At 35.6% G+C, this 17,157-nt stretch overlaps 1 protein-coding gene across 8 annotated transcripts in view; it reads left to right on the forward strand.

Moving 5' to 3' along the window:
* The window catches only part of Als2 (alsin Rho guanine nucleotide exchange factor ALS2), a 74,115-nt gene that overhangs the window by 35,443 nt on the left and 21,515 nt on the right, over positions 1-17,157 (forward strand). For 6 of the 8 annotated variants that reach the window (XM_071618906.1, XM_027941967.2, XM_071618907.1 and 3 more), the window contains 12 exons: positions 2,149-2,320; positions 4,472-4,652; positions 7,323-7,388; positions 7,721-7,883; positions 11,641-11,772; positions 12,161-12,289; positions 13,114-13,184; positions 13,616-13,682; positions 13,987-14,189; positions 14,301-14,366; positions 15,736-15,834; positions 16,505-16,669. In XM_071618906.1, coding sequence (XP_071475007.1) covers positions 2,149-2,320; positions 4,472-4,652; positions 7,323-7,388; positions 7,721-7,883; positions 11,641-11,772; positions 12,161-12,289; positions 13,114-13,184; positions 13,616-13,682; positions 13,987-14,189; positions 14,301-14,366; positions 15,736-15,834; positions 16,505-16,669 — 1,514 coding nt within the window. Of the gene's footprint in view, positions 1-2,148; positions 2,321-4,471; positions 4,756-7,322; positions 7,389-7,720; positions 7,884-11,640; positions 11,773-12,160; positions 12,290-13,113; positions 13,185-13,615; positions 13,683-13,986; positions 14,190-14,300; positions 14,367-15,735; positions 15,835-16,504; positions 16,670-17,157 lie in introns of those variants that run through there. The other 2 variants (XM_071618911.1, XM_071618912.1) reach the window with 2 other exon arrangements.

The following is a 17,157-nucleotide window of genomic DNA, read 5'->3' on the forward strand; positions in this document are numbered from 1 at the left end:
ATTTGACTCTTGACTTATGTATAGCTTGTTTTTTCAGCATGTTGATTGGCTGTAGTTGTTGACCATATTCTCTTTGAAAGGGTCCACAGTTTAGATAAGGGTGAAATAGGATGATGAAAGGGATGAGGTTCCAATATATATCTTTGGTTACCATGGGATGTTAACTTTGCATTGTGTATAGATTTTGCCTGCTGGTTTAATAAAGATATGTAAATAAAGACATTGCATGTTTACATTCAGTGGTATCATGGGTGAATGATGAAAAATTCCTTTTACAGAAACCCCTTTTCCCTAAAAAAAAAAAAAAAAAATTCTATTTTAATGACACATACTAATTAAACATTTACAGAGTATAGTGTGACCTTCAATAAATGTATACAGTGTATAATGATCAATTCAGGGTAATTGGTATATCTGTCACCTCAAACATTTATCTTTTCTTTGTTGAGAACATTTAAAATCCTTTCTTACTTATTTTGAGATACTCAGTTTTTGCCAACCATAGTTATCCTACCATGCTATAGAACATTAGAAGTTACTCTTTCTTACTACACCCCTATACCCATTGACCACTCTTTTTCCATCACTTCTGCCCCTACACCCTTCCCAGGTTCTGGTAACCATGCTTCTGTTTTCAAATTCAATGAGATTGACTTTTTCGGTTTCCATATGTAAGAATGAACATGTTTTATGGGTCTTTCTGTACCTGACTTATTATACTTAATGACATTTCCTTTAGTTCCATCCATGCTGGTACAAATGACAGTATTTCATTCTTTTTTATGGCTGAATAGTATTTCATTTTGTGTATATATCACTTTTTCTGTATGCATTCATCCATCTGTGAACACCTAGGTTAATTCTGTATCTTGGCTATTGTGAATAATGCTGCAATAAACATGCTAGTGCAGATGTCTCTTTCACATACTGATTTTAATTCCTTTGAGTGTATATCCAGGAGTGGGATTGCTGGAACTTATGATAATTCTATTTCTAATTTTTTAATATTTATTTTTTAGTTATAGGTGGACACAATGTCTTTATTTTACTTTATGTGGTGCTGAGGATCTAACCCAGTGCCTCATGCATGCTAGGAGAGCGCTCTACCTCTGAGCCACAAACCCAGCCCTATTTCTAATTTTTTGAGGCCTTCATACTGATTTCTCTAATGGCTGAAGTAATTTACATTCCTACCAACTGTGTATGGAGTTTCTCTTCACATCTTTGCCAGCATTTATCTTTTTATTGATAATTCTTTTAACTGGGGTGAGATATCTCATTATGATTTAATTTGCATTTCCCTGATGAACTAGTGATGTTGAACATTTTTTCACATATATGTTAGATATTTGTGTATCTTCTTTTGAGAAAAGGCTATTTAGGTCATTTGTTCAGTGGATTTTTGGAAGATTTTTGCTATTGAATTTTTTTAGCTCCTTACATATTATTATTATTATATTATTAATCTTCTGTTGGATGGATGGTTTATAAGTATTTTCTCCCATTCTACAGGTTCAGTATTTTCTTTTCATTCTGTTGTTTCTTTTCCAGTATAGAAGCTTTTTAGTTTGCTATAATCCCATTTGTTAGTTTTTTTCTTTTATACTTTTTTGGATACTTGCCCAGAGCAACATCCTGAAACATATCACCTGTTTTCTTAAAGGAAATTCCTTTTTGTTTTACTTTCAAGAAGGCAAGATAATTCCTAGACTCTTAATACTTTCATATATAGCATAAGGTTCTTCTTCATTCTCATTAATCTTATGTCATGCAAAAGGGATCACTGAGACTTGTAGCTGTCATTTGGATCTATATATCTAGGATGTCTATGGTTCTAAGCACTTGAAATATGAAATAAAAAGTATCTTAGAGATAAATTGAAGTAGATATATATAACAATACCTAGGTCCAGATATATATAAAACAAACCAGTTCTAAAATAAACAAATGAAAAGGTCCTGATCTTTATGTTTGCAGATTTCCACTATGGTCAGTTTGAAGCTATCAATGGTTTATTGACCTGCTTAAAAAATTCCTGAATATTTAATCATTTGCATTTTCCAGTTGGTATAAGCCAGCTTCAGCCCACCAAATTGATGCTAATAAATTATATTTTATCTGTAATTTTAAAATTTTCCTCTTTTTCAGCTTGGATATATAAGCAGAGTAACAGCAGGAAAAGACAGCTACCTAGCCTTGGTGGACAAAAACATTATGGGGTATATTGCCAGTCTCCATGAATTGGCTACTACAGAAAGACGATTCTATTCAAAACTAAGTGATATCAAATCTCAGATACTCAGGCCTCTTCTCAGTTTAGGTAAGTTGAAACCTCTTCCCACCAGCAACTCCAAATCATCAGGGCTCTTGTTTTATCTGTTCTTCCTGTATTATAAATAAGACTTTGTGGTTTGATTGTTTTGTTGTTTTTTTTTTTTTTAAAAAAGGGATGAGGTCTTGCTATGTGACTCAACCTGGCATTGAACTCCTGGACTCAAGTGATCCTTTCTGCCTTAGCCTTCCAAGTAGTGGCACACACTACCTTAACTGGCTTTAAGAAAAGCCTTTGAGTTATGGTTTACTCCTTTTCTTTCCATTCCCCTTCCCCCTCTCTTTTTTTGGACACAGACTATTCAAACTGTTTTTAGTTTCTCACTAGCCCAGCTGTCTCCACCCTATCCTGCTGCTCCCAGAGCTCCTTCTTCGTATGCAAGTTGAAATTGAAACTTTTAGAATATTAATATCTGGGGAAATAACCCAACATTTGGACTTCCAAGCAACACTTCCAGTTTACTTGTGTTAAGATATCTTCCATTATACTCAGAATTTTTCATTTTCTTTGCTATAGGTCTTAGAATTATATCAAGTAGATTCATTTGGATTAACAAGTGATCTCCATATAATTGGTAAGGGCCAGGCCCAGTGACACATGCCTATAATCCCAGCAGCTCTGGAAGCTAAGAAAGGAGGATCACAAGTTTAAGGCCAGCCTCAGCAATTTAGCAAGACCCTAAGCAACTTAGACCCTGTCTCAAAATAAAAAAAAGGGCTGGGGACGTAGCATAGTGGTAAAGCGCCCTTGAGTAAAATCTCCAGTACCCCCACCCCCAATTGTTAAGGGTCTTATCCCACATTAGCACAAGTTGATTAAATCTATTATTTTTCCTCTCTTGGCTACAAAGAGGGATTAGAAGTGAGGCTGTGATGTGGAGAAAGTAGTTACTGTAGTACTCAATAGGATGCTGCTTTCCAATAATAACTGGGACCTGAGTCTCTGGGAGGTTAGGAAGGAATGTGGGGTAAATAGATCAGGGAAATGTTTGAAGATAACCATTCCTTTTTTTTTTTTCAAAATTTTTTTCTGTTTGGTCCTATGCTCGGAAAATGGAGAGGAAGTTTCTTTTTCTCTTTTACTCCCTGCTGCGCTTTGAGGACCTAGAATTTAGGCTAATCTCTAGCATATCAGTTTTCCTACATTAAGATGACATCAACTCGTGTGGGTTCACCTATTATTCCTAATAGAAAAACATCTGTTTTCCTAACAACTACCTCATTCTTTGTGAATACAATCACTTTGTAAATTGGGGATGATCTCATTTTTCTTTCTTTTTTTAATATGCTTTGCATTTTTAAGTGTTCACAGTCCCTATTCTGTAAATTCTCTCTCTTGGGTGGGCCTAACACTATAGGATTTAGACAAGGGAAAGGGAGCAACCCCTCCTTCCTGGATTACTCTGGAAAGAAAGTGAAGACTACCTTTCCCCTGCCCCAGTTCCCAATGTTTGTATTGGTCTTATCTGATCTATTCATCTATTTCATTTCTTGGAAAGAAGTCCTAGAAATGAGTAACTTTGGAGTGGGAAAAGGCAAATAATCTATGGATGCCTTTTATAAAATTCAGAGTGATCTAGGCAGTATTATTTTTGGTTTGCCCCCTCTGCACTAAACTTGTCTAAGGGGCAAGTAGAGCAGAAATTAGTACAAAATGTTGAAAAGGTTAATCAAGATGTAGCTATAGAAGTGAGTTTAATTCCTGGATGTCACTAATTGTGTGAAATTGAATAATTCACTTCCATTCTATTAGCTTCATATTACATGTTTTCAAAACCTGAGACATGTTGGGGTAGCTCAGAGGTTCTAATTTGGTTAATCTTCAGCTAGAAAGGACTTTTTTTTTTTTTTAAACTAACTAGCTGGAATCTTAATACTAGATCTACTGGGTCAGAACTTAAAAGTTCCTGTGAATTTGTTTTTAATAAGTTCCTCAAATGATTGGATTCCATGATTTCTGAAATGGCTTTCTGTAAAATTTTCTGTAATTATTTGGGTTCTATAGATGAAACTACATCTCAAAATGTTAAGTATTCTTAGAAAAGTAAAACTCTTGATCATATAATCATATATAATATAATCATTTAATCATAAGAAAGCATTTGGTCTTTGTGTTGTCATCATTATTATTCTGTTGCAGACAATTTGGGCACTGTGCCTGCAGTCCAGCTGTTACAGGAGGTGGCAGGCCGTTTCAGCAAGCTGTGTTACTTAATTGGTCAGCATGGAGCCTCCCTGAGCAGCTTCCTTCAGGGGATAAAGGAAGCCAGGAGTTTGGTCATTCTGAAACATGCAAGTCTCTTCTTGGATAGTTATACAGAGCAAGTATCCAGTCCCGTGTCATGTTCAATCTCTGCAGGGTTATTCTGCCAAGGAGAACAGCTCCTTAATCAGAAGAGACTAGATTAGGGAGAGTGATATAAGGTAATAGAAATTGAAAAGCAGTATTTTAATTTTAAACCGACTGTAGTTCTGCATTGCTAAAATTCAGTTTTCTTTAACGGGAAAAAAAATTCTGGATTCTCTTATTTCCTTCTATATTCTGGCAGTGATTGATAGTATACTTAATTTACATGAAATGTACTATAGTAAATCTGATTATTTTGTTTACTTAAGTAATTTGTAGTAAAATTTGAGGAAATAAGAAATTAAACAAAATTATTTTAAGACCAACTATAAATATGGAGCTGTTCTGATGTCTGCTTTTATTTATATAAATGGAAGGTTTAAAAGGTCTACTACATTTAACATATAAATATTTCCTCAATAAAACATAGAATAGTTATGGAAGGTTCTTTCTGTTGTTTAAGTAAACTTTCCTGGGTGTATTTGAAAATTTAACTTAGAAATTTTCTCATTTTGTCTTGATTTGTATGTTGATATTATGATTTAGGGCATACTTTAAGTATTATTTTAATGTATACTATTTTATGCTGCTATGCTGAAATATGTATTGGTTTTATTCTTTATTCATTCTTACCTCAACCATGAATTTATTTTTATTCCTATAGATGGTACAAAATATAACTGTGTTTATGATTTTTTTGTTGTTGTTGTTGTTACAGGGGTTGGACCCAGGGGTGCTTAACCATTGACCCACATCCTCAGCCCTTTTTATTTTTCATTTTGAGACCTGGTCTCATTAAGTTGCTTAGGGCCTTACTAAGTTACTTAGGCTGACTTTGAACTTGTGATCTTCCTGCCTCAGCCTCCTGAGCCACTAGAGTTAACAGGAGTGTACCACAAAACCCGGCATATTTATGAATTTTTTTAAAAACTATTTTTTAGTTGTCAATGGACCTTTATTTTATTTATTTATATGCGGTGCTGAGAATCAAACCCAGTGCCTCACACATGCTAGGCAAGCGCTCTACCACTGAGCCACATCCCCAACCCCATGAATTTTTTAAATTGTTTTATTTGTAGTAAAATTCATATCACCTAAAACTTACCACCAAAACCATTTTTTTTAAAGTCTGCAACATCTTGAGTTATTTTTATTAAGAATTTCCCTTCTTTTTTTTTTTTCCTACCATAGTTTTTCTTGTTCTGGAACTGCATATAAATGGGATTATAAAGTACATATAAGACTTTTATTACACATACTTTTTCGTTTTTTGATACTGGGGATTGAACGCAGGGGTGATTTTACCACAGAGCTACATTCCCAGCCCATTTTGTTTTTTATTTTAAGTCAGGGTCTCATTAAATCTCAGAGGTTCTTGGTAAGTTGCTGAGGCTAGCTTTGAACTTGTGATTCTCCTGCCTCAGCCTCCTGAGTCACTGGAATTATAGGCGTGTACCACTTGAGGTGGCTACTATGCATACTTTTGAAGTTCATTCATTTTGTTTGTGTATCAATAATTCATTTCTTTTTGAATCTGATTAGTATTCCATTAAATGAGTATACCATAATTTGTTTACCTGTTTGATAGATGACATTTGTTGGTCCCCCTCTCCCCCCCCCCGTTTAGGTATGTTCTGAATAAAGTTGTTAGGAATGTTTTTACACACACACACACACAAAGTCCCTTCTTGGTATCTGTGATGGCACATGCCTATAATCTCGGGGAAGAGAGGGAGGCTGAGGCAGGAGAATTGCAAGTTCAAGACCAGCATGGACAACTTTGTGAGACCCTGTTTCAAAGTATAAAGGGAGTCTGAGAAGTATCAGTGGAAAAATGCCTCTGGGTTTAATCCCCAATACAATAATAAAATAAAATACAGAATTTCCCTTCTCATTTGGTGCAGTGGCACACACTTGAAAACCCAGTGACAGGGGAGACAAAGGCAGGAGGATCTCAAGTTCCGTGCTAGACTTGGCCACTTAATGAGACACTGTTTCAAAACAAACAAACAAAAAACTGGGGATATAGCTCTATGGTAGAGTGCCTCTGGTTTCAATTCCAAGTATGACAAAAAAAAAAAAAAAAATAGAGAGAGGTGGGGTGTTCCTTTTCTTTCAAAATGAGTATAAAGTTAATGTACCTAGCTTAGAGCAGTTTGTCTACCTCTCTAGCCGTGTCAACATGTAATCAACATTTTCTAATATTTTCACACTCAAGCTCTTTAAACATGTTTTCTTACCTACACTATTATTCATTTTTTGAAATCTTAGTTGGGAAACTTGAAGTAAAGATTAAATTTTCATTAAAATTAAACAACCTTAATCATATTTTTTCCAGTTAGTTACCATTTACTATCTGCCAAATAAATTCAGCATCTTCATAGCTTTAGATGCTATTAAAATTTCCTGTTTTATTAACATTTTCCCCTAAACTGGAATTTACCACTCTCCACCCTCTTGTGATTATCCCACAATCTGCTCTTTTCTTCATTCCTTTACAGTTCCCGAATGTTGACATCACTAAAGTTCTGAAACTCATTGGTGAGATTTCAAGAAGCATCTGTTCCAGATACTTGCTTGAAAACTCTGAAGAACTATTTACATTTTATCACTAATATACATGTGTTTTCTTTTTTTGCTCAAGGTATTGCACATCAATTACAAATTTCCTGGTTATGGGAGGATTCCAACTTCTTGCTAAACCTGCCATGTAAGCAAATGTGTTCCTCCAGTTATCCTAATATCCAAAGATCATGTTTTATAGGGCTGTGTGTTTTTGAGGGCCCAGGGAAAGTCTTGACTTGATCCTTTTACTAAATGAATTAAAATTTAGACTTTTTGCTTTGAAAATAACAGGTAATGGTGTAATTTGGTCTCTGATTATTCCCCCAAACTGTGAAATATATGATTCATTTCCTAGAACATAGCACCTAAATATGTATATTCTGAACAAAGGTACTATCTGATAAAATTTTCTACACAATATCCTGTGTATTAGCTAATACAGAATTATTAACTGAATTTTTTTCCTTCTACCTCCAGTGATTTCTTAAATAAAAACCAAGAGCTGCTGCAAGACTTATCAGAAGTGAATGATGAAAGCACTCAGTTGATGGAAATACTGAATACATTGTTTTTCTTGCCAATTAGACGGCTTCATAATTATGCAAAAGTTTTGCTAAAGCTTGCTACTTGTTTTGAAGTGGTAAGTTTCCATATGTACCCCCTTTGGATACTAATGAAGCTAAAGGATCATGGTAGTCTGTTTGGGTTATGCTACCATAAGATGTAAAACTTCATTAGTATTTACATGTGTTTAATTAAATTTCTTTTTCTTTGGGAACATGAAAGTGTAGGTAAATCTAGTTTTCTTTGCTTTGGATTCAGCTTCCTTTCAGGACCATATCCAAATGGATTATATTCACTTTATGAAACTGTGTCTAAACTTGAGACTATTATGAGTGCTACTCATTCAGTAGTTGTCAGTGTCTGTGGAATGCATACTGAGTATGAGTGACACGGAACTCTTTAAACCCTGGCTTCTGTATAATGGTACACACCTGTGAGGTAATGGAGTTACCACCTGGCCTGGATTCATGCTAGACTGATGTCAGGTGTTTTGGTCACTGAAGCAGGTGCTTTGAGAAATCACTGTTATAGGATTTTCTCAAATGTTAGCCAGTCTACTTTCTGTGTAAAATTAACCAATTGGAGCCCTAGGAAATTAGAACCACTCTAGGATTTGGGTATAAGAGCTGATGCTGAGATATTCACTTTTGCAATTATACTGAAATGTGTGATTGCATTTTGTTTCTACTCTGAAGAACTGTAGAGAAACCGTAATGATTCCAGGGTTCCTTAAAACTTTTTTTTTTATCTTTATTTGTTTGTTTATTTTTATGTGGTGCTGAGGATCAAACCCAGTGCCTCACATGTGTGAGGCAAGTGCTCTACCACTGAGCCACAACCCCAGCCCCCCTTAAAACCTTTATAATTTTGGAATGTATCTTCTGATCTGGACAGATTCAGTCCCCAGAGTGACCCAGAAACTGATATGGGATTTCTGTATTTGATACTTGTGTGATCTCCTATGTCTTTCCTTTAGTCTGATTTTATTTTCACCCAGACTGATCTAGTTTTAGCTGTGCAGGTTTGAGCCACAAAATAACCCAACAAGATGGAGATTTCACCTCAATATGGCCTCAATTGATCAAAAGTTTACTCTATTAGATCAGCTTAGAATTGTTCAGCAAGACTGGTGTTGTACTATTTCTAATTTGAAGGGCATAATTCTGAGGAATAATCAAGACTGTTTGTCAATCAAGGCCTTGCATACTCTAACCCTCTTTTGTTCCTAGTCTTATCTTTTCCTATGTCTGATACGTTAGTCATGTGCTTTATATTTCCTTCCTAAAGTAACCTTAACACTATCCTCACTATGGAAACCTTAAAGGCCTGGCTCCAAAGTTGTTATTATTTTTTAAAAATCAAGCCCTTCTAGCCTATACTGCTTCTTCCTCCCATTCCCAGCTCTTAACTTAGTTACTTCCTCCTCTGTGCTTCGCCAGCACTTTATTTCTCCATTATGTTTATCAGTGTTCCTTGTCACAGTGTATTGAAATCATCTGTGGAAGTTTTCTCAAAACACACACCTGTGTTCCATTATTGTAAAGTATAAGTTAGTAAGTCTAAGGTACAACCTAGATCATCATTTTGTATATTTTTTAAACTTCCCCATAAAAATTAATAATATTTAATGTTTGTTTAATGCATTTCATCTTCTAGTTTTTTGGTCTCCACATCAAACCTATGAAATAGGTATTACTACTATCCCCCTTTTACAGATGAGAGAATTGAGGCACATCAGAGAATTGCCAGAGCTAGAATTCATATCAGGCATTCTGACTTCAGAGTGTGTTCTTTTAACCACTTTCCTTACTATATTGTCTCCTGATATAGAAACTATTTTAAAAACTTGCATTATCCTGCATTACATGTTTTTCAATCTTTCCTGCCTACTTATAAGCTCCTAGAAGACAAATCTCTTAGATACTCATTAAATGTTTGTTAAGTATTTTAAAGTTGCTGGGATTACAGGCATCCAGCAAATATGAATATAAGCCACTCTTACCTTCTGCTCATTTACCATATGGCGCAGCAGTTGTATCCTGTCTTGGCAGTTGGTTCTATTTTCATGACAATACCAAGACATTTGTCCTTTTTTCCATGTTGCGATTTGCACTAATAGTACAAAAGTAAAGATGGGTAAAACTGCTGGTTCCTTAGCAGGAATCAGGCAATGGTAGGTAACAAACTGTACTAGCCTTGTACTTGCAGTTTAAAACCAAAACAAAAATTCCAGTTTCCTTTAAGAATGAGGAAGCAGGGGCAGAGGTTGTGCCTCAGTGGTGGAGTGCTTGCCTAGCATGCGTGAGGCACTGGATTCAATCCTCCAGCACCATGTAAAAATAAAAAATAAAGGTATTGTGTCCACCCACAACTAAAAAATAAATGTTTAAAAAAAAAAAGAATGAGGACGCCATTAAAATTATTAACTTTATTTAACCCCGGCCATTGAGTAGATGTCTTCTTAATTCTCTGTGTGATAAAATGGAAAGTGCCCATAGAGCAGTTCAGCTATCACCCCAAGTTTTCTCAAGAAAAAGCACAATGGCAATCGAGTTGAGAATTGCTATTTTTTTTTTTAACTTGAGTGCACAATTTAAATGGACAGATGATAAACTATGGTTATTCAGAATTGGGTATTGTGAGATATTTTCTTAAATATGAGTATAGGAACCTATTGTTTCAGGGAAAACATGATGATATTTGTTGCCAATGGTAAAATCTGAACCTTTTTCTTTTTTTGGTATGGGGATTGGATTCAGGGGCACTTTACCACTAAGCTACATCCCCACCCCTTTTTACTTTGAGACAAGGTCTCACTAAGTTGATAAGGCTGGCCTCAAACTTTTGGTCCTCCTCCCTCAATCTTTCAAGTTGCTGGGATTACAGCACCCAGCAAATCTGGACTTTTATAAGCAAAAATTAGACAATCACTGATAGTTTCCCAATGCTTAGAACTTTTTCTGATCAAATAGATGGTAATATTAATGTTTTTTGATGTTGTATATAAAAATGTATCTATATTTGGAAGATCTGTATAACTTAGTGTTTTCCAGTTGCCCCATCTACAATGTTACAGAATCATGTATGATGAAAGTGACTTAAAGTGCAAGATACTCCAGTGGATATATAACAGTACAGAAGTTTCTTGCTGTGGTTTCAGATTTTACTTTTGTAGCTACCCTTTAAGAAACTATCTTAAGTTTTAGTATGTATCAAAGGAAAATATCTATATAATTATTTTAAATAGATATTAAAGTACATCTCCCTTTTCTAGTTATCTATCCTTATAAGGCCAGATTTTCTTCCGATATTTCAACCAAACAAAAGCACAAGTAGATATAAAAATCTGGCTATTGTCTTTTAAGTGATAATGAAGAGATTTGAAAAAATGAAAATCAGTGCCAGTTTTCTTACTAAAAATGCTTTTTTTGGGGAAATACAGTTATCATTTAAAATCTTAAATTTTATTTGAAATGAATGAATATCTTTAAAAAATTCTTATTATCTAAAATGACAGTTATCAATAGGTATGCCCTACAGGGACTCTGAAAATAAAACATTTGAGACCTCCTGCCCTAACCTGTGTCCTCACTGATAATTGCCAGTGTGCACTCTTCCCCTTGCATTATTCCCCGTCTCATGTAGACATACTTACATCGTAAGTATTTTTGGAAATGAATCTTTTTCCCAGTTCCCTTTAGTGTACTACTGCTGTCCTTGGGCTGAATTTTCTCCCTCAATTAAAGACTACATGTCTAAATCACACTAAGGCTACAGATTCTAGACAATTGTTTTATATTCTTTTCTTGTTTTTCTTAATTATTGGCCTCTAGACATCTCCAGAATATCAGAAACTGCAGGATTCCAGTTCTTGTTATGAGTCTCTTGCTCTCCATCTCGGCAGGAAAAGGAAGGAAGCAGAGTACACACTGGGCTTCTGGAAGACTTTTCCTGGAAAAATGACGGTAATCCATGCCAACTGACATTTGTTACTCCAGCAAACAGCAGGCATTTCCATAACAATTGCCATCATTTTCTTGGTTTCTCACTTGTTTATAACAATAGTGTTTTAATGATCCTATCATAGCAATGGGGGCTTTAAATACCAACACCTCCCTTCATTTCTAGGAATCCTCTGAAGGCTTACCTTCTTTAGTTTGTTCCTGTCTTCTTTTTAATATCCTTAGGGCTCTAATTTTATGAAGTATTTGGATCCCATGTAAATATAAGTAAAATACCACGCTGAGCCATGACCAGGAGATTCCCCTAAATGTGGTTTGTGTCTGCTTCACTTTTTCTTTGCATGTTAAAATAATTTTGATTGTTTAACATAGAATTTGTTTTTAATTCGAGGATTCCTTGAGGAAGCCAGAGCGTCGACTGCTATGTGAAAGTAGTAACCGAGCCCTCTCTCTGCAGCATGCTGGGAGGTTTTCTGTGAATTGGTTCATTCTCTTTAATGATGCTCTGGTCCATGCCCAGGTAGGCCAGATTTCTAACAGGCCTTATTCTTAATGGCTACAGTCATATGTTACTTAATGACATACTAAGAAACATGTTGGTAGGTAATCTTGTTCTGCAAACATCATAGAGTGTGCTTCAAAAACCTGGATGATATAGCCCACTATACACCTGTTGTTCTCAGGCTACAAACTTGTAAAGCAGGTACCATACTGAGTACCATAGGCAATTGTAACACAATGGAAAATATTTGTATATTTAAATGTATCTAAACAGGTTTGTTTACATCAGTGTCACCACAAACACATGAATAAGGTATTGTGCAGTGACAGGAATTTTTCACCTTTATTGTAATCATATGTGTGGTCCACCATAGGCCAGAATGTCATTAGGTAGTACATGACTATCAATTTGTATTAAAAACTATTGTGATTTCTCTGCAACTGTTAAATAAAAGAAAATATTTAGCTACAGCTTGCATTTGTAGTATAGGTTGGATTTCAGAGAACTTTTGTTTGTTTGTTTAGTGTTGGGGACCAAACCTAGGACCTTGTGTGCCACGAGGCAGGAGCTTTATCACTGAACAATATCCTTTATTTATATTGAGAATGAGTGTCAGCCATATGAAGAGGTCCCTGCAGCAGTGATGGCAATTGTCACTGGGTTTAGTTATATTATGGGGACTCAGTGGCAGAGATGGTAGCACCCACGTGGACTTAACCATTGCAAGGGGATTATGCTGCAGAGATAGGTCCATATGGGCCAAGGGCATGCAGAGGATGTGCGCAGAGACCCTAGGTGTGTGTGGACTTTCACAGACATACCTCTGTGTTCTCTTATTTCAGTTCTCCACACACCATGTATTCCCTTTGACCACACTGTGGGTGGAGCCACTTTCTGAAGAAGCTGGTAATGTGTAAGTGCACTTCCTCTTCCCAGCTTACCTCCACTTCTCTCCCTGTTACCCAGGTCATTTCCTTACATGTTTTTTGTTTGTTTAAAAAAAAAAAAAAAGAAGACACTCAGGAAGGCTTGGAAGGCTGAGTAATCAGACTTCCTAACACATTTGATGGTTAAGTGGCCTGTTGATAATAAAATGGCCCATTGTAAAAATCAAGATAGAGAGTAGAAGGGCATCTCCATTGCTCTCATCCCCATTGTTAACACAGAGCAAAGTAGCTCTGCATCCTTTCCCCTACTGTGGGATTCAAAATCAGGCCATTAGCATTTATATTTAATTGACTTCTGCCCCTCCTGAAATAAATAGACTGCTTTTCATATTTTAGGATTGATATTGTAATGACAGTTTGTCATACCTACTGGTATTTATCCTTGTAAACATTTTAGGAATGGCCTAAAGATAACTACACCTGAAGAACAATTCACTCTCATTTCATCAACACCCCAGGAAAAGGTTAGTCCGTTATGGTATTTTCTTTCAGTCTTTGATCTGGTTATTTCTGCCTCTTTGGGTAGTAAAGAGGAAATAAAAATTGTTCTTGCTTGACTAAGAATCCATAGTTATATAATTCTTTATTAAACCAAAAAAATGGGTTTTTTTCAGTGTAACATAATCTTAACCATATAACTAAGTTGTATTACTCAATAATTAGAAAAGTATTAGGAGACAGAAAAATTACAACAAAGAAAACTGTGATTAAAGTGGTGTTTGATGACTTATTGCCTTAAGCTTATTGACATTCACTTTCTACTCCTAGACTAAGTGGCTACGAGCCATAAGCCAAGCTGTGGATCACGCTTTGAGGGGCACATCTGATCTTCCACCTTATGGAAGTGGTAGCAGTGTTCAGAGGCAGGAACCACCCATTTCACGCAGTGCCAAATATACATTCTACAAGGATCCTCGCCTAAAGGATGCCACTTATGATGGGCGGTGGCTATCAGGGAAACCTCATGGCAGGTAAAAATGCTTAAGATTTGTCCCTGCAATTAGGAGAAATTAAAGTCACATTATAGAAAAAGTACCTGAAACATTAGTTGATATGCATTATTCTTTGCTTATGCTTTCCAGAGGGATCTTGAAGTGGCCTGATGGAAAAATGTATTCTGGCTTATTCAGGAATGGCTTGGAAGATGGGTAAGAAAATTGTTTAAAGCATAAGAATAAATTTTGAGTTTGATCACAAGTTATATTATGTTCAGAGTTGCTTTTCAAATATGCAATAGATTTTCATTTTGTTTTTTAGATCTTACACTGCAGATGTGTGACCATAAATGGAGCTAGGAATATGGGGTGTAGCCTCTGATTTACCTTAATAGTCACGTGGCCTCGGTTACATAGCCTTCCATCTATTAAAATGGATCTGTGCTTTCCCTCCATTTCCCATTCCTTGGGGAATGTCAATGGTGAGGTTGTCCAGACAGTAGTGCCCCCTTTACACAAAGAACAAGAGCAATTTTCCTTTTAGTTTTAAATCATCTTTAATTTTTGTGATATGTCTGTCCCAAGGGCAATCTTGAGGAGTTCTGCCCTGCCCTGCTCTCTGCCATTGTGAGATTTTCCTTTCTCTAGCCCCAGTGCACTTTGCACTCTCCTTTATCACCGCTTATCTTGTATTGTAATTTGTAATTATCTATGTCACTGACTCCTCAGAGACAGGCCTCAAGCATTTGGGACTGTGCTGATAAGGAAACTCCCATGCAAACTCCAACAGTTCCAGTACCTAGATTTATGAATTTAGTCAAATTATTTAATTGCTATATGCCTTGATTTCCTTGATTTATAAAATGGACATTAGACTCTTGTTGGCATTTGGTTGCTGGGAGACATGGTAGTAATGTATGTGAAATATGAGGCATAAGGTGTATTCGATATAAAGGGTACATTAAAAAAAGGAAATTTTGCAAGTGATGTATTATCCTAATGATACTCTAATAACATCTTTTTCATAAACTTGGCATAAATTTTTTTCATGAGCTTGTCATATTTTATAACACTGTTAATATATTTACACAATAAAATTATGGTGGTGACATTTTGTGTCATGCTAAGGAAGTAATTTATATATGAGTAGTACATGATTGTGTATATGTGATAATACAAATTTTTTTATGTCTTTTGATCTCTTTTTAATAGATTTCTAAAATGAAAGAGCCTTTAGATAATATGCTTTACCCCCTTTATTATACCAATGAGAGATGATGGATTCCCAGACTTACATAAGGTGATATAGCTTATTAGTTAGAGAGATAGGCCTGGAACACAGGGCTTTGCTTTTCACTGGCCTTGGAATAAAGCATCCATTCTGTCAGTACACTGTAGGCTTGATGTCCCTTCTAAGGCTTGCCAGTTGATCTAAGTAATAGATACAACTTAACCAACCTCCCCTTTCTTCCTGTGGGGAAATCTTTTCTCTGTCCACATTAAAATGCTTACTGACATATACATAATAAAGGTGAATAGATCATAAATGTATCTTCTGGTGTTTTTAAATGTTCCTTGGTAGGTATGGAGAATACAGAATTCCAAACAAGGCTCTGAACAAAGAAGACCATTATGTGGGCCACTGGAAAGAAGGAAAAATGTGTGGTCAAGGAGTCTATAGGTAATTATGTTAGAAAGGTTATTAGACTGGTATTGCTTTTTCAAAGAACCATGTAAATCTAAAGTTTGTGTAGCCAGAATTTCTAAGGAGTAAATTTTATTTGATGACTCTTTTTTAAAAAAAAAAATATATATTTTTTAATGTGGTGCTGAGGATCAAACCCAGTGCCTCATACATGCTAGGCAAGCACTCTACCACTGAGCCCCAGCACCTATTTAATGACTCTTAATGACTAAAAGTATAATCTTCCTATAAAGAGCAACCCCTCATATATCACAAGATGAAATTCTAAGCTATTAACTTTGATTCTTATCTAAATTGTATATGTCATATAAACCATAACATTTCCCACATCTTGTCTACAAATTTAATTTTATTACTCAACTCTAATATTCTTCTCTCTTTATCGACAACTTATTATTTAATTTTCTCATAAGGAACTAATATAATTTTTCTCCATGTTATTAATGCAAGATAACCACCCATGATGTCTTTAACTTCTTAGGCTCAATCATTGAAAAATGAGTTTTTGATTGAAAAATGATTATATAAACAAGTATATAGTTATAGTTACCACTGAGATAAAGTATAGTTTTAGAGTTTTTAGACTAAGATAAGCATCAGAATTCAATGTGTGTGTGTGATCTTTATCCATTCTTTCCAACCATAGTTATGCCTCTGGTGAAGTGTTTGAAGGCTGCTTTCAAGATAACATGCGTCATGGTCATGGTCTCCTTCGAAGCGGAAAACTGACTTCTTCTTCTCCCAGTATGTTCATTGGCCAGTGGGTAATGGATAAGAAAGCAGGATATGGTGTCTTTGATGATATCACTAGGTACGGTATTCTACTTCTAATCTCAAAAGTGTAGTGTGTGACAGGATAAGGTTCTTTTACTTCTCCGAAAATAGTGAAAGTTATATGAAGGCTGAGCATCTTCATTGAACGACATTAACAAAATTTTCATAAGGAAGCAGAGGTGACAGCCATCATCTTTTCCATTTTCTTCTTTTTTTTTTTTGTACCTGGGATTGAACCTAGGGGCACTCAATCACTGAGCCTCATCCCCAGCACCCCCCCCCCCTTTTTTTTGTCTTTTATTTAGAGACAGGGTCTCACTGAGTTGTTTAGGGCCTCACTAAGTGGCTGAGGCTGGCTTTGATTACGGCGTGCACCACCACACCAGGCTTCTTTTCCATTTTCTTGTGGGTCAGACAATAGATTACTTCTTTATGAAATCATAATAACTAAAAATTTATGTTTGTACTGTTTTCCCTAAAGCTTCACACAAAAATTTCACTGTCTAAAAGAAGCTACCACATCTT

This window comes from Marmota flaviventris, chromosome 11, assembly GCF_047511675.1.
Source record: "Marmota flaviventris isolate mMarFla1 chromosome 11, mMarFla1.hap1, whole genome shotgun sequence".
Taxonomy (NCBI): Eukaryota; Metazoa; Chordata; class Mammalia; order Rodentia; family Sciuridae; genus Marmota; species Marmota flaviventris.